The sequence below is a fragment of the Pogoniulus pusillus genome, chromosome 27 (genome assembly GCF_015220805.1).
Source record: "Pogoniulus pusillus isolate bPogPus1 chromosome 27, bPogPus1.pri, whole genome shotgun sequence".
Lineage (NCBI taxonomy): Eukaryota > Metazoa > Chordata > Aves > Piciformes > Lybiidae > Pogoniulus > Pogoniulus pusillus.
In genome coordinates, this window is record NC_087290.1 from 12992444 (window position 1) to 13015781 (window position 23338).

The 23338-nt window shown below is 45.2% G+C and overlaps 1 protein-coding gene across 1 annotated transcript in view; it reads right to left on the reverse strand.

The window, feature by feature from the left end:
• Window positions 1-23338, reverse strand: part of NLK (nemo like kinase) — a 56850-nt gene that overhangs the window by 19080 nt on the left and 14432 nt on the right. The window contains exons 3-4 of the mRNA XM_064166522.1: window positions 2497-2626; window positions 978-1033 (exon numbers count right to left, since the gene is read on the reverse strand). Of these exons, the coding sequence (XP_064022592.1) occupies window positions 978-1033; window positions 2497-2626 (186 nt within the window). The remainder of the gene's footprint in view (window positions 1-977; window positions 1034-2496; window positions 2627-23338) is intronic.

Consider the following 23338-nt stretch of genomic DNA (forward strand, 5'->3'; position numbering starts at 1 on the left):
CCTGTTCACATGAGAGAAAGAGCAAAGCAAAAATGTCAGAGCTTTAACTACCCTGACAGAGCACAGCAATATTTCCAACCAGCAGATTATCAATCAGTAAATCCTGCTCTAGTTTGGTTGAAATCACCAAGTTTAAAATACCTCTACTTTCCTCACCAATCAATTCCAGGCAATATAAATAGATCAAACCACATTTCACTAAGTTCAGTTTCTCTAAAAATAAAGAATGACAATTTCTTTTCCACCCATTAACTGTCTTGTAAAGTGGGTCACACAAGAAAGCAGCTAAGGCCCCACCAGTAACTCACAACCAACATGCCAGAGCCTAACCAGAAGGTGGTAAAGCGCTCAAGCCTCAAGCAGCTCCACTAAAACTGACACCACCATAACAAAGCCACTTGTAGGAGACACAGAACACAGGATGTGGACATCTGTGGGACAGTGCTTTAATTGGTTTTTTAAACCTAAGCATTTTTGTGCATCCAGGCAGCAGCAAAAGCTCTCAGGTCCCAAATATGACTGTGTACAAATGATGTAATTTTAGAAAACAAGCCCAAATCCTTTACCCTGACACTTTCTATATGCATCCATTGTCAGATGGAAAATGATTGGCAGGTCTCTTACATAAGCCCCTAACAGACACTTCATTGTGTCCTGCCTGACTTAGAAGGAGATTTTGGTAACAGTTATGAGCTTGGGAGGCAGCAGTTCACCTCTTGGTGAACACCCAGACACTGCCCTGCATTTGCTGTCTCTCCCATAACCAAACTTCATGTTCAACCCTTCACCATTCCATCTCCAAAGTTAACCAAAACTAAGAGATCTTCAGAGGACAGATTCAGTTCTGTAAATAAAAGTGTTTGGATACAGGCTGAAGGGGTTTGTAGCTCAGATCCCAGCAGCTCCTTGCAGTTTCTGAGCTAATGAGAAGGACACCTACCTCAGTCAGGATGCTCTACTTTAGAGAGTTAGGATACATTTCTTCAAAATAGTCAATGTGTGGAGGCTGGAGGATGTCGAGGGCAGAGAGTACCTAGGAAACACCACACAAGATCAAGACCTATCCCAGTCAAACAAAACCAATTCCCTTTCAAGGAGACAGTCAGACTGCAGCTTTCTTACAGAGCTTGGCTGCATTCTATCCCAGTATTCTGCCTCGCCACATGTGGAACTCCACAGCTCCCCCATAACAGATATTCAGTACAGCCAGAAACCCTCTTGCTTTTAATTCAAAAGACTTCTCCCAGCTGTTCAAGTACTGGATTAAAATCATAAATGCATCTAATCAACACAAACAGGTTAATTTCACATATATGTAATCACAGATCCTTGAAAGAAGTCATGCTAGCAAAAGCCGTGACACTGTCCTGCCTTTCATCTTCAGGAGCTTTGTGATACTCTGCTTCCATGTGGGAACTGCAGAACCCAAAGCCTGTAATTCTGAATCAGAAGCTCAGCTCTCTGTGCAAAGCAAAAAGGTAGAAAAGCAGCAGCACAGAATCTCCATCCTCTCATTACAGCCTTAGTGTGAGCTTAGAGAGCCTGTCCTGGGAACTGTTGTGACATTTAAGTGAAGCACACAAACTTCAGTGGCTCTCAGGCTCAACTTCTGACTGCTTACAGAGATGCTTTTATTTAATTTGATATTCCTCAGTAAGATCTGTTCCATAACAAGGACTCTAGTGAGGAGCACTTAAAAGTACCAGCTCAGAAGAATGTTTGTCCCAGAATCCATCTCCCCAGGGCTGGTGACAGTGGTGCTGGAGACTCTGCAATCTGGTACCAGCTTGCAAAGGCAGCCCACCCACCAACAGCACCCAATGCAAGGCTTGGCTAAAATAACCCCTCAGATTGAAAAGGGGAAGCTTTAAACCAGGAGGAAAAGCAAGGAAACAGGGTTTGAAATGGATCCCCACTTCCTGATCCCATCCCACTAGGAGACAGCACACCCCCCCCACTCGTTACTGCTGATCAGTGGGAGAGTTACCACAGCCACTGGCACCTGGGGAGCAGTTCCTGCAAGTACTTTTCAGACACAACCCCATGGGTCAATTCAAATAATTTTTGACATGTTGACTTTCCCCAGAGTAGATTTGGGAGTGCTCTGTAGCCACTCTGCTAGAAGAACTGAGCAACAAACTACAATCAAAGGGAGAGGAAGGAAGAAGCAGTTTGGGAGAGAAACATCCCCAGCTGGCATAACTTTGTGCAGCTCAGTATTCATCCCATTTAGCCTCAAATCAGATTAGGTGGAAGTGGATTGCCTGCCTGTTTGCCAGCCTTTTGGAAGGGAAATTAGGAATATTCTTAGGTTTGTGATAATTCCAGTTGTGATATCTCAGTTCCCAGGAAATCTGATAAGCGTAAAATTAGAGAGCTTGGAAAGCATTTGAGAGATTCTGCAAGCTAGAAGAAAGAGAATATTCCAGTTGTAGATAGCTCCATCTCACAGTTAGGCTTTAGCAAAGACTTCAAAATGACTTTGGATTTACTTACATTGTCATGCTTAAAAAAACACAACATCTTCAACTCCCGGAAGACCCTTTTACAAGAGACCAAATTTTGGAAGACGTTGGGCATCTTTTTGAGTGCAACTCTCTTTCCATCTCGTGGATCTGTTACTGACCTACAGAATAAAAGAGTCAGAAGATCACACACCACTGTTAAACAGTTTCTCTACATCAGAAAAGACTGTTTCAGAGTTCTCATCCTTCTCAGCTTAGGCGCTGAGTCAAAACAGAGTGAAGACACTGAGCCAAGGAAGGAAGCCTTGAGCCAAGGGCAGCATGGCCTGGGCTGCAGTCTGGACTCAGAGCAGGGTGGTCAGTCCTTGGTCACTGCACAGATGGACACCTGGGCAGGCTTGGTGGCTGGGAACAGGTACATCAGGGCACGCACAGTGCCCACCACCAGCACACACTGTAGCTCAAAGGCAGATCAACACCTTAAGCAAAGGAGTGGATGTGATGGTAAACATCTTCACCTCCCACAAAAGACCTTAGTAAGAGTAAAACACATTCTCAGTTACACAGCTCTGATTTTGTTTGCCCTGCTGCCTTCTTCTTCCTCTCCTCAGAGGGAAAATAATAATAATATCCCATTCTGACAGAACACAGGCAAGAGTAAGGCTACAACCTGCCCTCTCCCTGCAGCACTTTAGGTCTGGAGAAGCAACTGCACACAGATCAAAGCATCCACAATGATAACCCTGGTGTGATCCAGAGCTCATGGGGCACACATCTAGCAGTTCAGAATTCTAAGGTGCTTTGTACAAGTATTCTAAAGTAATTAGATTCTGAAAATAGAATTTTATAATGAGAACCATAAAACTAGAGCAAGGAGATTATGGTACCTCAATTCCAGTTCCCAAATATGGCTCTTAAGGTGAAGCCTCTCAAGCCTGACTACAAGACAAGGTTTTTAGATCTTCAGTTGTAAGGAAACTTTCATTTTTCTCCTGCACATTTTTACTGTGATGACCAAAATAACTTTCTTCTCAGAGCAATGCTGTAACCACAGAAGAATCTACATCCAGCTGTGGACCCTGATGACTACATTTGTCCTGAAAAAGTTGCTGGCTTTTCTAGCAACTAAGTGACCCCTCGACATACACATGGGAGGCTTCTTCTTTTCACTCAGGTCCCTTTTGCTTTAAGTGCCTAAATAAAAAGTTAGAATGCAGTAATCGAATATCTGCCTTAATCCTGACCTCAAAATCCAAAAGGATTGAATGCAGAGTCAGAAGCAGCAGGTGGCTGGGAGTCAGAGAACCATCCCAGCACTCTGGGTTGCAGCACTCAGAAACAGGCACTGTGCGTTTGCATTTCAAACAAGGGGCAGCAGGGGACTCAGGGAAGTTGATCCCAAATTATTTCTGTGGTGGAAAACACAGAGCTGAGAAGAATCTGCATAGGTCATCTAACTGACAATGTGTTTCCTATTTGCTCCAGGACCTTTACTGCTAGCCTAAACCGGAAAGGAAGGGAATGAAAACTGGAAGAGCTACAGAAAATGCCCCATTAATGCAACCCCCTGCTGGCCACTGGCCAGAGAGAGACACCCTCCCCGGGCTGGACAGTGATTTGTCACAGGCACAGTTACTCTCAGCAAGGCTATCTGCAAACCAAGGCACCACTCAGCAGCAGCAGGTGACGTTCTGTGCTGGCCCACAGCCTTGGGATTCCAGCAGAGGCAGAGTCTGAGCGACACAGCAGGGCCAGTGCCAGGTGGTGCCTCACAAAGCCACATAAACCTGATCCCAGCAGGAGCTGAGCGTTCCCACTGCTCCCGAGGTGAAACAGACACTCATTAACTAATTAGCACTATTGGCACTCATGGCCCTCGCCAACAACAAAATAAAGAGGTTGAAAAAAACCCAAGCCACCAAACCTCCAACCTGGAAAAGGGAATGTCAAAGCTGCCAGTTCCTGGGAAGTCAGGAGAAATACCTTGGCTGCAAAAACTAAGTTGCACAATTGTGTTAATGAAACTTCCCACTGCAGGCCCTGCAGATGCGAACGGATTGCTGCTTTTGCCCTTTGGAGTTGTGCCACTCCTGCTGCCCACTGCACACACACAGCTGCTACCAAGAGGATACTCACAGCTAGGGCAGCAATGCCCCCAGCAGACGCCAGTGATGATCCTTCACACAGACACTTGCCCTGAGACCTCTGCAACATGACAGATCCTCCCAAGCGACTGCCAACTCCTGGGCAGACCACAAGTGCCTTCCTCAGCCATTCAACAGCACAGGTCAAACTCAGATACTCTCTTGCTGTGAAAAACATTCAATTTCAAACCAACTGCTATGACACAGTACACTTGGAGCATGCTCTACAATTCATCTGGAGTGCTGCATCCAGTTCTGAAGCCACCGATGCAGGAGGGGACACAGACCTGATGGAGCAGGTCCAGAAGAGGCCGTGAAAATGATCAGGAGGCTGGAAAACTTCTGCTATCAGGACAGGCTGAGGGAGCTGGGCTTGTTCAGCCTGCAGAAGAGAAGGCTCCAGGCAGACGTAATGGCAGCCTTCCAGTACCTGAAGGGGCTACAAGAAGGCTGCAGAGGGACTGTTTGCAAAGGCCTGCAGGGACAGGATGTGAGGCAATGGTTTGCAATTAGAGAAGAGACTGAGATTGGATGTTCTGCACTATGAGGGTGCTGAACACTGGGACAGGTTGCCCAGAGAGGTAGCTGAGACCCCATCCCTTGAGATATTCTAAGTCAGGCTCTACAAGGCTCTGAGCAACCTGCTCCAGCGGAGGATGTCCCTGCTGAGTGCAGGAGGCTGGACTGGATGAGCATTGGAGGTCTCTTCCAACCCAACCCATTCTATGATTCTTTTTTAATAAGGTGAAGGAAATTCAGTATGTGAGTTTGGTTTTTTTTTTTTTCTTCCTAGAAACAGATCTAAAAACCTAACTACAACAAAGGACTTTTCTTTAGACACCATTGCTGTCTTACACTCTAAACCAATTAGTCCCTTAAACCAGTTTCAATTTGCTTGAAGACAGATTAAAACAATGCAGACAACTCACTGGAGAGAGTTCACATCTACTCACACCTCTTCTGTTGTCTGCAGTAAATTAGTGTGGTAAACACAGAGAACTTTCCCTAAAGGAAGGCTAAAAAGTCTCCACTGATCATGGCCTTGGACAACACAGAAAGAGCATAAATTAAAAACCCAGCTGGTCTGCAGGTTTATTTGCTGATGAAATCTGCTGCAGCTTCCCAGATTTGATAGGGGTTTTGCTTGCTTTTTACCTCCAATTACATAAAGCTTGGTAAACTCTGAAATGGACAGGCCCAGAAGTCACAAACAACAACATCCTTGAAGAGAGATGTAAACAAGTAATGTAAGCTTCCAGGATTGATAAAAATCTGTCACCTGAAACCTGGGCATCACTTGGACTGTTTACAGCCAAAGGAAAGCAATCTCCATAAACCTGGGTGTCGAGAGCTCCTGGTTGGGTTAAACACTGCTCCCCTCGCTCTGGAGACTGCAGGCTTTCAGAGCTCCCAGCTTTTTAAGCTCCTAGTTGTATATTTAGGCTGTATCTATAGCAATCAGCTTCTGAATTTGAGTCCTGTCACACCAGCAAGACACCATCCTGCTTAGTCACAGAAGAACAACCCACTTAGTAAAGGTTAACAAGTAAATAACTCAGCAGCTTCAAAATTTCAGGTATTTTGGACACATCAGAATTTCCTAAGCAGGTCAGACAGGCAACTCAGCTCCCAGATCTACCTGAAAGAGACAAGGAACTGAAAAAGTGCCTGAACACAGCGTCATTAATTAGCCCATCAGCCCAGCATCATTAAAAATAAAGCAAAGAGCAAGAGCAGTCTGGCTTTAGTTAGGGGCTGAAGTGCCAAAAAGAACCAAAAGACCACGACAAAACCTGTTGCAGGGAACTCTGCACTGCTGGATTGCCAAAGCACGTTGCAGTTCTCTGCTCTTCAGGTCTTTCCTCCTCAGCCCAGCTGCAGCAGGCGCCTGAGCGCCCAGCCGAAGCAGCCCTGCTGCAGCCACACACACGTTGGTCTTGCAGCCACCTCCAGGTCTCACTGGGGCCGCACCACCCAGACAAGTGGAGGTAGGCGATGGAGCTGCTGCTGAAATTCAAGCTCTCAGCAGACAGGATGAAACCGATCTGCTGGAAGGGGAATAAACACCCAAACAAGTTTCCACTTGCTTGCTGCTTCACTTCTAATTGAGCAAGGAGAAATCATCTGTTTGGGATCCGAGGATTTGGATCCTGGCTCTCCTCCCCTGTGACAAGCATCTTGGAGGGGACGAGTTTTAGTAGCAACAACACAGCTTTGGCACCCTGCCCTCCAGACCGTTAGCAGTTGTTTTTGGTAGTCCCCTTTTAATTATATTTCCCCTTGGACACCTCCTCTCTGCCTTTCCCCAGCTCTTAGAAGCACAGCGAGAGCAGAGGAAGATGCTGTGCCGAGTCCCATGGGACGGCCGCGTCGCAGGTGGTCGGAAAGTTTGCAGGGTGTCTCGTTAATGTTTGAAGGTGAAACTCACAAAGTAGCATTTCTGGTTGTTATTCATGCAAGGAGCGGCCAGGCTTGCGCCGGGACCGATCCCCTTCTGCCGCCTGGGCACGGCTCAGCGTTTCACGCCGCGCTGCCTTTGCTCTCTCTTCACTCGGGGTAGCAGCTGCTTTGCTTCGGCACAAACAGCACCAGAGCAGGCAGCTAAGTGCTGCAGCCTGCTCCAGAGGAATGCTTCCCTTTCTTTCTGGATGAGCTCTTCTGCTTCTGCAGCACAGGGTTTATCCCAGCACTGTTAGTAATGGATCTGAGGCTGCACCACAGCTTTTGAAGGCAGCTCCCAGCACCTCCACTGAAAGTGACCCTGGCCAAAGCATCTCTGCCTCAGTGACCACTTACTTGCCAGGCTGAACTGCACAGGATGGCTCCTGCTTGGGGGTGTTCAAGGCCAGGTTGGATGAGGCCTTGAGCAGCTGAGTCTAGTTGAGAGGTGTCCCTGTCCACGGTGGAGAGGGTGGAGTAGATGATCTCTGAGGTCCCTTCCAACCTGAGCCATTCTATGTTGTACTCTCTACAGTATATTCAATACACTACACACATTTCTGATTGATACCCTACTTACCTATCTTAGCCAGTAACAACTGTTAACCTCTCTTTTCATTAGTCTAAAAATCAAACTACTCTAAACTCTAACCTACACTCATGCAAACCCTTCAGATGGTGCCAGGTCTCCATGCAAAAATTACCAGAAGACCTCAAAAGGTGTCCTTTTAATTGAATTCTAGATTAAAATAGTCACTCCCAATTCTAATAAAATATTAAAATAGAGTAATAGGATTCACTTTTAGGATAGTAACCCAAAACTTCTCAGGCAGAGCTGTTGGAGACAGTCCAGAGAAGGCCACAAAGATGACCCAAGGGCTGGAGCAGCTCTGCTGTGAGCACAGGCTGAGTGAGCTGAGGACGTGCAGCCTAGAGAGGAGAAGGCTCCTGGGGGACCTCATTGCTGCCTGCCAGTACCTGAAGGGATCCTGCAGAAAGGCTGCAGACCCTTCCTGAGGATGTCTAGAGACAGGCCAAAGGGGAATGGCTTGAAGCTGAGGTAGAGCAGAGTTAGACTGGAGCTGAGGAAGAAGCTCTTCTGTATGAGGGTGGTGAGACTGTGGCACAGGATGCCCAGGGAGGGTGTGGCTGCCTCCTGCCTAGGGGTATTCAAAGCCAGGTTGGATGAGGCCTTGAGCAGCTGAGTCTAGCTGAGAGGTGTCCCTGCACATGGTGGAGAGGTTAGGGTAGATGATCTCTGAGATCCCTTCCAAGCTGAGACATTCTGTGATTCTATGAGGCACAGGCCATGACTTTAAAAGACCAGAAGCACTCCCCTCACACTGCCTGAAATTATGGAAACCCTCAAATCCAGAATAGAAAGTTAGTGCCTTTTGCTGATGTTCAGCCACACTGCCTCTGCAGTTGTGCCTATGATGAGTTTCCAACAAGCCTCAACAGCTGCTCAGACTAAGCAGCCTGACCTCACTATCTAATCAAACGGCACCTCCAGGCTGAAACCACAGCCCAAGGCACACACTCTGCTTCCTCCAGTCCCCTGTGAGCAATGGGGGTGGTACAGGTCAAGACTGGGCCAGTAACACATTCAAAGTTAAAAATCTGAATCCAGGACACAAATCCAGTTGAAAGCTACCTCTGGAGTTCAGCAGATAGAATCATAGAAAGGTTTAGGTTGGAAAGGACCTCAAACCTCATCCAGTTCCAACCCCCTGCCATAGGCAGGGACACCTCCCACTAGAACAGGTCACTCAAGGCCTCATGCATAAGTGAAAGTCAGAAAGTTTGCAGTGGAGACTTTGTAAAAAGACTCCTTAACTGGGATTTTTGGTGGGTTTGAGGCTCTCACCTTCTTTGCCTGTACTGCTGCAACATTCTGCTGGCTGCACAGGACCACAGGAATGCCACAGGCAGCTTTTACATAAACTAGTTCAGATTGAAAATTAATTTTAGGCCATGAATGCTGACCATCTACAGCTGAGCAAGTTTGTATCTGCTCTGCAGAAGGTCATGAGGCAGTTTACAGCTGCCTAAATTACAGTTCTCATAAATCAATGTTAATTACACACCGACAAGAGTACAAGCAGCAAGCCTTTTTTTTTCCCTGTGAAGCCTGTACTTTGCCTAACCTCCTTCCTAACTCCTTGATGAAAAAAAGGGAAAACATTTAAAAATTGCTATTATCTTACAAAGATTAGATAGATGTGAAAGTAGTTGCTGAATGCCTAAAGGAATCTTTCCAGCTGCTACCCCCAAAATATGAAACAGAATCCACCTCCTCTCTGCCTGAAGCTACTCAAAGCTTTGGAGTACTGATTCCCAAATGTGTCCTGTGGTTGAGCCTGACTGGACAGAACCGGCAGCATTTTGCACCACGAAGCACCACAGCTCTTCAGCTCAGTATCCACAACAACACTGATCTAGGAACACCCAATTCTGCTAAGTCAGGACACCATCAGGCAACTGATCCCAGCAAACCTCAGCGTCCTGTTAACGCTCACTCTCCTCCCACAGACCCAGCCGTCGGGCAGCCTCATTAGTGACAGTGAAAGACTTGATACAATGGTCCTGTCTTTAATCAGGCAACACAAACCTCTGATTTATATCGACAGCTCCCACTGATTTATTGATGTTCAGCTTTACTAGTTGTGGGACCCATTTAAAAAACAAAAAGAGCTCAACATAGTGCAGGACTGCTAAAAGCTCATCACAGCTGTGCAAGCACGTCCTGCTATGGCTGCTCTCTGGGTTTTCAAATGCTTCCATGCAACAAAAACTTGTTTAGGTGAATTGCCTTTTCCTGGTGCTCCTGTCATTGTCTTTGATAAAGGAAGGAGTTAAATGGAGCTGCTGTGGCATATGCATGTGAAACCAGTTTCTTTTTTCTTTTAAATAACCCACTTCTAAACAAGCAATATCCAGACTGAAAGCCATTCCTCTACTCTTTCCCCCATAGCTGCCACAATTTCACACTGCTCCTCACCCCCTTGCCTCGCCTTGCGAGCTTCCTTTACACCACTCACTAGCAATTTCACTTCAAGGGGCAGCACAAAACGAACAATCAAAGTTATGAAGATCAGAAATGTCAGGACTGCATTCCAAAGAAGAACAGAGAAAGGAAGGGGAAAAAAAAGGAAGGAAGGAAGGAAAAAAGTCTGTCTGGAAAGCTGGTATTTACAGCATCCAGTAAAGATGCTGCAAATGTTGCTGTGTGTGTACAGTACCTGCTTTGATACCAGTAAAATAATTATTTATAGCAATATGCTATCAGGTCACACATCCCCAAGAGAAACTAGAAAAGCAGGAAAAATCTCCTAGGAGCTAATTGAGAGAACAACTAGAAAGGCAGCTTTACTTACTGCTGTTCTCAGAAGAACACATTTCAATTCCCTCCTCTGCTTTGTTAAGATATTACACCCTAGGTGCAGCTAGCAGTGAAGTGAGCAGCAGGCAGGGAATCTATCCATCACTCAGCACACAGGCAACGGGGGTGCTCTTTCAAGCTACTACTGAAGTCTGCAAAGGTTTCACTTATTAAGCATCAACTGTAGCTGGGAATAAAGAGATAAGAGACCAAGCTTGAAAGCAAAAACAACTTAGCAAAAAAATATATATAGGCACAGGGCAAAAAATAAGTTAATAAATGTAATTTGGAGGGTGGGTGTGGGACAGGAAGGAATATCTGGTTTGGCCATAGCTGTGTCTTAAGGATTAAATGCTTCTAGATGGTTCTGTGAGAACACCCAATCCTTTTGGATTCACTGTGCAAGCCATGGCAAAAAGCAACTTTTAATACTATTAAAGCAAGCCAAACGTTTTGCTCTCACAGCAATTACCAAGTCTCTCAGTACAATTAAGTCGTGCTCACACCAGTGGTTTGGTCACTATCAGAGGAGCAGCTCTATGTATTCATTAACAGCAGCAGGTCATGACCTCCTCCCTCTGCTTGTGGCCTCCTCTTGTCACTCACACTTCACCTACACAATGACATCAGAATGTTAAGCTGTGAAAATTATCAAACTATAAAGTTTGCAAGATTGAAAAGAAGTTTATTGGAAGATGCTCTCCCTGTTACCTTATTAGGCACTTAAGAGGAATTAAAGCAGACCTTTGCAATAATTTCCACTTTAACTGGCCTTATGAGTCAGCCACTTAAAAAATGGTGACCAGCTGCCACTACTACTTCTTGTAACCACAGCATCTGCTGGTACAGGCAACACCAAGACTGCTACAGCCACAATACTACAGGTTGCTTCTCTGCTGTTGATTTTGGGATGCATTTGAAAACTTGTTGTTACTTTCAACAGTTTGCTTCCTCTGGAACAGCAGCTTGGGCAGGTCTCCCTTCTTATAAACATAACAAAAATGATCCCTCTGATTAGAATCTGGAAAAGAACTGTAAACATGAGCAAAGATATTAAGCTACAGATAAGCAAGACAATTTGTCTTATTTTAGACTTTGGCTGTTGTCTAAAAACAACTAACGTTCAACTAGACCTAGGCTTGAATGTTTGACGTGAAATTGAATCACTCCTCTTAATGTACTGACCTGTTTGGTTTTTTTTTTAGACACCAAAATCTGTCAAAATCCTTCATCAAACCCTTCACCAAGTGTAAAGTGAAGCCTCCTGCACCTCACCAGAATGTACTGTATGTGGTCTGGACTAAAGGCTGCAAGGCACTCACAGCCTAGATGGATTCATGCTTCCATTCCTAGTCCTGTACTCACAACTAAATTGAAGCCTGCTTGTTGAGCAACATCTCTCTCTACCTAGGGACTTAAATCTGTTCTTTAACCAGAACCCTGAGACCTTGCTCTACAGCACTAATTCAGTCCTGGGTCACTAAAACGAATCTGACTTCCCAGGTACTTTTCACTAGAAAATCAGCATTCCTGTTCCACCAGAGTAAAGAAGCAGAGAAGCCTGCAGGCAGAAAAGCCCTGGCTCTGCCTCTGTCTCCAAACTATCTCTGACACAACAGAACCATCTCCAGTGAAAAGACTTTTATCTTTTCAGCAGACAAGTGAGATAAGGACACACTTGTCCAAGTGTTTGGTTTCACACCACTGCAAGCTGCTGCAGGAGGAGAGGGTCCTGCTCTCCAACGTTTCTGGATCCTGCCCTCTGCCAGCACTGGAGGTGGTGAAGGGCTGCCCAGGAGGAGCCCATCTAGAGCAGACAGAGCTGGCATCTGGCATGCAAGCAGCTGAATTAAGTTATCCTAGAGCCCCTGATCCCTGGATGTGACAGAGAGGAAGCTGTGCCAGGACATGGCTGGGGCAAAGTGCAAGGCAGTGCCACTTTGGGGAGCAGGCTGCAATTACACCGGATTAAGTCCAGCAGGGGACCAAACCCTCGCTCACACTGGGAGCTTACAGAGAGCCAAAGACTGAGATTGCATCTCCTGACCTGCAGCTGAGTGCCCTGTGCTGTTCTATCCATCTGAATACTCTGGGTGTGCTGATTAGAGAGAATATAAATACCTCTGCCTTATTAAAAAAGCTACAGTCAAAGTTTTATTTAAAAGACACAAAAGATGCCAGGGAAAAAAAAAAGGTACTTCAGAAAAACTGCGGCGTCTGTTTACACTGCAGGCTAATCACTCCAGAAATAATCCCATTTTAAAGAGCAATACAACTACAGAAAGGATTAATGATATAACCCAGACCTCCAGTTAAAATGTTTTCAAAGACAATTCTTATCTCAAAGAATCCTTGCAGGCATTCAGCCTTTTCAATTAGCCATTATAAGTCTTTAGGAACTCTCTTCCACATTGATGGCAAATTTTCAAGGTGGAGACTAAGCCAAGAGTAACTTTTTCTCTCTCTGATTTCAGGTCAAGGCATACACATTGTTCTAGAGCTCCAACTGGTAGAAAAACAAGTTTGTGACTACTCCATGGCAATCATTACACAAAACAAGATAATGCCAGAACGTTCTCAGGGGCCATGTGGGGAACTGCGGCTGGAGGTTGTGCTGGGAGGGAAGTGAACCTCCTCTGATGCTTACAGAGAACACCTAAAATGTACATCAGGAGTTATCAGAAGGGGAAGGGGGGGAAGTTAACAGGATTACTCTCCAAGTTTTGTTATTTGTGAATATTTGTCCTCAGCTGCTTAGCTTGAATCACGCAGGCATCTTCCAGACACACAACAAACCTGGTCCCAGGAGCATTTCAGCTGCTGCCTACCCCAGGGGACCTGATCTACCAATTTGAAACAAATGATGCAGCTCTTGTTCAAGGGCAAGTGGTGCCCACCATAGCAGGTGCAGGGACAGGCCACCAGACCCAAATGATCTGTTCTGTAGCAAGCAGCTACAGAAGCTGACCAACAAGACCTAATGGACTATCAGACAGCAGAGGAAAGCAATCGCACAAGGTGAGAAATGACTAAGAAAGCAATTTACGTTTGCACATTTAACAAAGGATTCCTTCCAAAGAATCAAAAGGAAATTCATGCACATGCCCTGAGCTTTCCAGCAAAGCAGTTTAGGAACTCTCCACTACAAAATGAGCCAGGCCACACCTAAAGTTCTAGGTTCTCCAGTGACCTTGCCTAATAAACAGGAGTATTTTCTCCAACCCCACACTGAAGAGTTCAGCTTCCAAACCAGTTCCTGCCATCAGCAGTGGTGTTCACCAATGCGTATAAAATGCATTTCAAAGCTTGCTGACAATTCTTAATGGAAGCTAAATGACTCAAATGCTAAATCATTTTGTCTAACTTTAGTAGCCTCAAAGGCAGTTCCTCAGTCCCAGGCTCTAAGTGTGGTACATTTAACCTGGTTAGTGGTCGTTGCTGGGCTGCCGGATCCGCTACCAACAGCTGTGCTGGCACCATGGAGCACGGAGCAGGAACAGAAGTAGCTGGGACAAAGGGGAAGACAGACAGACTGCTTTTTCAGGAACAATGACAGTTTGAGCATATGTCAAATATAATCTAAGTCAGTCACACTGGCTCTGGCTAGTCAATAAGGGGAGGGATAGGTGGGATTAATCTCTTTCAGAGGGCTCAGATAACACAGGAGCTGTTTCTCTAGAAGTGCCTCCCACTACCAGTTAACTGTAGAGAACCAGCTTAAAACTAAGCCCTGTCTGCAGATAACCAAGGCTTGTTCACTGCAAGGCCCTCATTTTCTAATGTTACATGAGCCTTTACTCCCCATCAGCCAAGCTTGAACTGAGTCAGTGCTGTATGTGACAAACCCCACTAAATCCTGTGCTCTTTGCGGAGTCACTCAGGCTCCCCTTGCAGTGAAAACCAGTAGTGGTGGCTAAGTGAGCAGCAGCAGCGGAGGGGAGTTAGGTTTTGGTCTTGTTGGACACTCACAGGAGGATTTTAGCACACACTCATGCAATTAGCACCCCGGTATAATGGCTTTTGCCCTCTGGCTCTACAGGCATTGTTCAGGAGATGCAAAAGCTGATACATTCTCGTTTAAAGGAGACAGTCATAATCACTTCAACTATCCTTTTTAAAGGGTGAGAGGGATGGAAATATTACAGCAGTGTGCAGTGTTGAGGCTTCATCACTTTCCTGCAACGAGCAGAGCTTTGTGGAAGCTCTTTTAAACTTAGAGATCATCATCATCACTGAGGAAGAACAAACGGAAATCAACAGCCCAGACAATCACAGAGTCATCAGTGCTGAAGAAGTTGGAGAAGCACAGCAAATCTGAGGGTGGCTGCCCACTGGGCTGAGGGAAGGCTCTGGTGAAAGGTGGATCCTGTACCCACGCACCAGCCAGCAACAGAAGTCCAGGGAGAACTGACATCATTTCTTATCATCCCACCTGTAAGCTGTACTAAATACCTGCTTACTCTAAGTAGTTAAGCAGGGCCCACAAACCAGACACGTGTGACACTGGCACTCAGGCAGTGTGCCCAGGTATTTTCCCCAGCAGCTCACGGGCTTCAAAAAGTTTCCACCAGAACTTGTTTATGATCCTGCTGCAAACCACTGCCTACGCGAGAGCCCCCCCAGAGCTGCAGCACAGATTAACTCACTTCTAAGGCACTGAGAGAATACACCAAGTAACAGCTGCTACTGATAGCAGAATCCATGGAAAAACAAGAAAAAGGTTTCATTGTTAAAAGACATTATCAAAAAGGCCAGCTGCTATTTGCTGAGATATTTAAGAAATGGATGTGCTGTTGATGATTTTCAGGTCACTATTGCTCTGCAGCAGCCTCCAGCTGGCAGCACTTCAAAAGATGCTAAAATGAAATATTAACAGTGGGTAAAAAGAACTCTTTATTTTGAGAGCTAAGATGTGAAAGCAACTGAAAAAGATTGCTGAGGAGGTACCACTGAGCAAAACTTTGACTTCATTTACATCTAACTTTGAGACAGAGACATCCAAGCCCAGTCAGTGTAGGAGTAACAAGGAATCAGGCGCTGTGCAGTGACAGTCAGAGGTAAGAGCTCAAGAGATCCACAGGAGGATGTAACAGCATCGTGACTGCTGGAAGATGTAAAACCCAGCCCTTAGTCCACGTGTATTGCACTCTTAAAGCCAACCCTTGCCGCACAAGCGAGCAGCCTCCCTCGCTGTCTGCATGAGTGCAAAGTGTCCCCTCGGCTAGCAGAGACCAAAGAGCAGCACTCCACCCAGAAGGGACACTTTGCTGACAGTTCTCCCCTGTTTCAGCATCTTTGAACATCTTCCAGATAAATATCTTCCTAACATTGAGGTGTGTAGACTTTGCATCCACAAAGTTGCATTTGAGCAAGAGCTTGTGTGTCTCTTAAAGACACTGAACAGAAACAAGTCCCTTTAGCAGAAAAAGACCATTTAATTAACTTACTACCGGTATGCATCTCAGCATTCCACTAAGTTTCCTTAACATACTCCTCAGAATACTGCATGGTAATAAAAAAGTACTCCAAGGCACCCCCCCAGAACTTGAGCTTTAAGTCAGTGCACCCAGCCGAGCCTTTCCAGTGGGGATTCTTGGTAGGTGTGGTCTATTTCAGAGGATCCATGCAGGGAAAGCAAAGACTAAACACAAGCCCCCAGGTTTAATGGGTAACTTTCAGAGGCCCGAGTTTAACTTTCACTGGAAAGCACTTTATGGGAAAGGGTTAAGCAACTTGCTCTTCCTACCACACTTCAAAGGTAGGCTTTATTCACATCTTGCTCAGCTGCCAAATGCAGACCTCTCCAGAGCTCCCTTTTCTACCAGAGATGTCCTAAAAAGCCTTTTAATGTTGCCTTCTAATCACACCCTCGAGCATGTGCGCCATTATCACTTATTCTTTAAAAATCAGAGCTAAAAGCAAAACTGATTACTGCAAGAAATCTGTCCCCTTGAACAGAAATTGATTCAGAGTATCTTCCTTGAAAGAAAGGAGAGAAAATTAAAGGGATACTGTTACGGTTAATATCTTTAAAAATGTTTAATTTGTCTTCCTTCATGGAAGCTTAAAATTGAAACTGCTTTCCAAATCAAATTTATTTCCCCATTTACACTAAATTTTCTGGCTATGCTTGAGACCTTTTTATTTACTTCACAACTGCCTGTGTGAAGCACAGCTAGAACAAGTGATTGCTCTATACAGGACGCTCATTCAGACAGGGGTTCAAATTCCACAAAAGCAATTCCTTTTTTCCTTTTTCTTTTCTCTTCCCCAGTCAGTGGCACAGCTCTGTAGGGCCTGTGATGTCCCTAAAAAAATAACACATCCAACAAACTTACAAATCTCCATGCATTTTTGTCCTCTCTTCTCTGTTTTTAAAGGTCATACCACTATTTCATGAATTACTCCATTTGCTGCCCTCCATCCCCATTCCCACCAACCAACCAAGGAAAACCCAAGAGAGAAACCTTCTTCCCACTGTCCAACAACCCTCCACGCATTGGCACAGTTCCTAGAATAAATCTCCACCTCCACAGCAAAGTAGGTTAATAAAGTCTCTGGTCTTATCCTCTAGACAGATACCTGCAACCTGCAGTAACCATCCCCACAGCGTCTTGGTGGTCACTGCCTGCTTTCCCTTGCACCTCTCCTCCTCCCTTTAACTATCTCCCTGAGAGGACTAAACAACTCCTCCTGCCCAAACTCCTTTTTGCCTCAGCATCCCAATGAAGCTATGCAACGATCACTGGCACCAAGCACCACATCTCATCTCAGGATCCGAGTCCTTCACCTTCCAGGTGAAACCTGTTGCATTTCAGCCCTTTGCTTTTTTCACCACTATCACGTTTGGCTCTTTGCTAGCACATGAACAAATAAGAAGAGTATTCAAACTAAAGTCTGCTACAGGTACTTGAAACACTACTTCACTAAATATTTGAAACACTGCTTCACTCCAAAGGAATTACACTCCCATGTCCTGGCTGCCCCCATGGGAAGAACTGTACCTGCTGGGTAAGTACAATGCCTCAGGACTTGGAGGTGTTTGTTGTCTGAGGCTCACAGGAACTTTTACTGTTATGAAACACTGCTATCCATACTCATCCCCCACACACAATCTGTAGTAAGGATAAATCTACAAACATTCATCAAGGTTTTTACCTGGAAGAGGCAAATCTTATTTAATGACCTTATTTAATGACCTTTCAAGTTTCAGCTTCTGTCCTGCCTGCTCCTTCTTAGAACATCAATATTTACTGCAGCAATAGAGAAGGCAGCGCTGCCACTCGGAATACTCCTCAGCTGCCACTGCCTCTTCCATCCTCTTCAACAGAAATTACTATAGACAAGAGTATTTTTATTTATCTGTCTTGCAGGAGGACTTGAACAAAGCATTAAATAAAATATGCATTAATCCTAAATGCTCCTGCAGTTCCCAACATTTAACCATGGCCACAACAAGCACTAACCAGAGACCTCGATTCCTGCTCTACTGAATAAAGCAAAACTAAGAGCTGAGAAACAAAACCAGCAGCACATCTGACACAAGCTCTTTTACTCCTGCCTCCTCCAGCCACAATACAGCTTCTTCATCTCAGTGGCAGCTCAAACTGAAGAGAATCCTCTCTGTACCTTGACAGCAGTGATGAAGAGCCCAACTAGGCTATGGCAGCTTCCTCCTTGCTGCACACAAGGTAAATTGGACATCAGCTGTTCTGATGCTTGCTCTACACATTTTACTCATGCAAATTATTGTAAATTGCCTTTTTTTGTCCCGTGTAATGATTTCCATGTGATAAGAGGAGCTGGAGCACCTCTGCTGTGTGAGCTGAGGTTATTCAGACTGCAAAGAGAAGGCTCCAGGCAGACCTAATAGCAGCCTTGCAGTACCTGAAAGGGGCTACAAGAAGGCTGCAGAGGGACTGTTTGCAAAGGCCTGCAGGGACAGGATGTGAGGCAATGGTTTGGAATTAGAGAAGAGCAGACTTAGACTGGATGTTAGGAACAAGTTCTGCATCATGAGGGTGCTGGAACACTGCAACAGGTTACCCAGGGGGGTAGCTGAAGCCCCATCCCTGGAGATATTCACAGTCAGGCTCTACAAGGCTCTGAGCAACCTGCTCCAGTGGAGGATTTCCCTGCTGAGTGCAAGAGGGTTGGAGTGGGTGACCTTTGGAGGTCCCTTCTGACCCAAACCATTCTTTGATTTCATGATCAATATCACACAGCCTTTCCTTCCTTGAATTACTGTAGGAATAGAAAGGATGTGACAAAACAAGTGTGAAATAAACTCATAACCTCTACAAGCCAAACACCTAGCAGATGCTTTGGTGTTAAGGGATATTTTTGGAAGGTGACAGAAACTCCTTTTTATTTCAGCATGTATTAATGAAGATTTCAGAAAGACTCTCACAACTTCACAAAGAATTCAAAGCCAAAACTAAATCAGGCATATATTTGTTACCAGGGAGTTTAAAGAGCCATCAGTCTCCCATTAGCATGGGCCAGTGAAGTGAATGATCCTCTGTCACATACCATCAAGCCTCAGAGCACTGTAAAAATTCCACCTATTTCCTTGACAGTCTCAATTAGGTCGGAGCCCTGACCACTCCCTTTCATTACACTCAAAGGGCAGTTTCAGAAATACTAAGATGTTAAAGTGATGGACTAAACTAGACAGGTAAACAGCACCTCGGAGTTCACAGCCTGCTGAGAACCAGCCCTTTCAATCTCTTCCACACCTGTCCACAGGATGTGTAACCAGTGCTAAGAGATGGTTTGGTTTACTACTCAAAAGACCAAAGTATTGTAAAATCTGCACAATCTAAGTTGTCAGCTAAAAGCAACTCCTTATTTCCATGTAATTTTTGTAAGTAACTGCTTGGTATTGAGGATCTGGCAGCCAGTATTGCTCTTGCCAAAGTTCGAGTCCTTCAACCTTAACCTTCTGCCTCTGTAACACCTCTCAAGACTTAAGGTGACCCTCCCCAAGCGTGATAAAGCAGAGAACCATCGCTCACACAAAGAACTCAGCTTGTTCTGCATGACAGGACAGCACTGCTACCCCAGCACCACACCTAATGTTCATCTGGAGCACAGCAAACCTGTGCAGATGATTTGGTAAAGCCAGAGACTGAACATTGAGTTTCAGAGCTGAGAAATGCTCCACCTGAATGTTTAATAATGGCATAATAAGACAAGAACAAAAGAAATTATCAGCCTGAAATCAGTGCTGGCTGATTCTGTTGGTCTCCACTCTTGACTTTATTTTTGTTCCTATTTCCAGGGTAATATTTTCAGAGCGAGGTAGAAAGAATAAATTCATTACAGCAAACAATAACTGAAACATTAATCATTGATATTATTGACCACACCAAACCCCTCAGAGACCAAAATATAAATGTACTTCGGGTACAAAGTGAATGCTAAGTGACTGCAGCTCTGCCAGCTGCTGTGCAGCAGCAGTTTGGCTACTGCAAAATGGGACATGGGGAGGTTGGAGTAGATGGATCTCTAATGTCCCTTCCAACCTAAGCCATTCTAGGATTCCTTGTCACACAGTTCTTGACTGGCACTCACAAGTAAAGCAAAGAGCACTCAGCCTTGCTCCTGTAATCCTATCCTTACACAATATTTATTGTGTTAGCTTTATGCCTTCACTGGATTCATCAGAGCAGGGCCTGAGGGTGTGAGATGCTCACTAGCCAGCAAGCAAACTCACTGATTGGAGCTACAAAAGGTGTTGCAAGCCAGAGCAGAAAATTCCAAAGGTTTATTGAAAAGCTTTGCCCCCTGTTCCTCTCCCAGGGCTGATGCTGGCAGGGTGCATCCCTACACACCAACGAAAAGTCTGAGTTTGTTATATCAGTAAATGTCTGCACAACTTGTCAGCCAGACCAAAGAGCCAAGAAGCCCTCTTCATCTCAGTGCCCCAGAAAGCAGGCACAAGGAGGCTGCACGCTCAAGCAGGCAGCAGAGCCCTTGAGAAGATGACAGCATCTGCAAGGGATCTCTTTCTTCCTTCTTCCTCCCAAAAAGCCAACCTCAGTTGTCACAAATCAAACGAATTTACTCCCTGTGCAGCAGCTGGTTTGGATTCCCAGCTTTACCCAAAGAAACACCAAAGTCAGACTGCCAGGCTCTGGCTCAACCTGTCCATGCCAAGGCTATTTTTAGTTTGAACTGATCTCCACAAACTGACTCAAAACTCCTACTGTAGGCTGCTCTGTACTGAGTCAGCCACAAACCTCCTGATAGCAGAAATCACTCCCTTGGGTGTAACTCCAGTCTTGGAACACTCTAAAGTAAAGCACAGACTCACGGAAGAGGATTCAAAGAGGAATGAAATGAATGGCTCCAACACATCCAAAGGTTAAAACAGTGCAGTGGGAAAGAGAAATTATTACAGAAGGATTCCCTTTACGAGGTGACAAATTCTTCTTGGGAACAACTGTAGGAGTGATGATAGAAACATCTAATATTCAAATAACCAAACATCTGCCAGTGCTTCATGTTGTTGATGAAGCTTTGGGTGAGTAAACAGTAGCAGAGAAAGGATCAGGTGGCATGCCTGAGACAGAGATCAGAGAAGAAGCCACAAGTAGGTCAAGGCTGGTCCCGATTCTGTCAACATTCACCTACTTTCCTTCAGTTGCTTCAGAAAACAATAAGCAATGCAAACCTAAAGAGCAGAAATGCTTTTTCTCCTTCAACCAGGGCAAAACTGCAATTCAGGTGATGGGCTTGGGTTAGTGTGTCAGTGCCCTGCCATCAAAAGCACAACAGAAGACCTTAATCCTGGCTTCTGGAATGAAATCAATGAACAAATATGCTCAGGAAAGCACTTTGATACCTTGTGCTGTCTTTAATAACTTAAAAACCAAGTAAAAGGGACTTGCTGCTTCAGAATTCAAAACTGCTTTTAGCTAAGCTGTTAAACACTACTCTTACTCACTTGAATTACATCAGATGACCTAAGGTAAGAGAGAGTTCTTTTTAAAGAATCCTTTATCCAGTTTTGCTCTAGGACATTCTCTGGTAGAATAATTATGCACAAAGCCTGACAGCATGCAGGACCTGTGCTACTTGTTCTTTAGCCACTGACACAGGAGGATTCCCCAGAACACTCACTGAGGAGTCCCCACTCGAGAAGCAGTCTGGAGAAGACCAACGTCTTGCTCTGCCCCATCAGAAGCGGCAGCTTTTAATGGCCTTAAGATCTGAAGCTGAAGAGCATTCCAGCAGGTCTTCATTTGAAATTCTTTTGTTCCAGTCCATGACCTGAATATTGGCTCATGAAGCAGCAGCCTGACAAATTCAGGCCGCTGTCCCATGAATGCCTGCTCTAGCAGAGTGCATGGGGTACCCAAAATTTGGCTGGGCAACTCCACTCTTGACCAACCACAGCCCCTCGGTTCAAACAAGGTCTTTCAAATCAGGCATTTCTGCACTTGTCAAGGAGGATGAGGTTTAAAAAACCCCCTGACAACATCACAGAATCAATCTGGTGCCAAGAGACATTCAAGATCTTCCAGTCCAGCACCGAAAGGTCAACACTAAAACCATATCCCAAAGCACCAGGTCCACAGGATGCTTAAACACCTCCAGGGATGGTGATTTCACCTGGGCAGATCATTCTAATATTTGAAAACTCTTTTAGTGAAGAAATATTTCCTTAAACCTCCCCTGGTGTAGCTTGCACTATTTTCCTCTGGTCCTGTTGCCTGTCACCAAAAAGAAGGGGCTGTCCCACTCCTTGCTCCAGCCTCCTTTCAAAGAGCTGTAGAGAGTAATGAGGTCTCTCTTCAGCCTTCTCTTCTCCAGACTGAACAACCTCAGCTTCCCCAGCTACTCCTCATAGGACATGTGCATGGACAGCAACAGTGAATGCATTTGGTCCATTCAAAACACTGAGAAGAAAAAAGGGCTAAGGCAAAGCAGAGTTTTCCCTAATTAAATGAAGGGCAATTATTATGTGGGAGCTTCTCTCCCCAGTGACTTGAATTTAGACACAAAAATAAGGTAGATTCTAGTTCCTGCTCATTCTGATTATCTCCCTTTGAGAGCTGGGGATTTTTCTTCATAGAGCCCTCACTTGTTTTTTTTCATCTCCCATCTGCTGAGCTACAAGGAAACAAAACCCCTTACACTCCACTGTCCTTTAACTGCACGTCATGGTAACGAGATCAGTTTCCAGAATGATAACTTGGAGGCCTTGTGCCCTTAACAAAACTACTGGCAGCTCTTCATTTTCCAAGATGTCACTTTCAGCTCTGTCTACCCTTGTTTGTTCTGGCTAGGTCCTTGCAATTGAAATAGGAATCACGATTTCTCCATCTGTAACCCTCTGCAGCACTACATTATGCACATTAATGCTACAAATCTCCTGTCTTTCCATGACCTGTTTGATCCATGTCCCTTCAGTCAGTCAGAACAATAGCAAAAAAAGGAATAACTTTGCTTCATCAACATACCCACAAGCTACAAATGAACATCAAGGAGGTCTGAGCTGCAGAATTTCAAAAGCACTTGGGGAGAACACAGGAGAGTCAGACAGCACTGAGCTTCAGAGCATTCTCATCTTCATTTATCTGAAGACACCAGCCTAGGAAGGGATACAGCTGCACAAGATGGATTGCCAGCAGTCTGGGAATAACCACTGTACTCCCTTCCTTCCTCTGTAAAGCTTACCTGCAAGATGTTCTCCCTCCAAATAAGAGATCTGAGAGAAAGGAGCCCACTGGAACTCGGAGAAGCATCAGAACATTGCACTGTGAGAACAGCCTTTTTAACAAGTCTCTTGTTCTGTTTGCTATGGAATCTCCTGAGGGAAAAAAAGCTCTTCTTCAGGGCTCTCAAATCAGTTGGTATCCGTTGTCAAGGGCCTTTAAAAAGGAAAGCAGCAGGAAGCC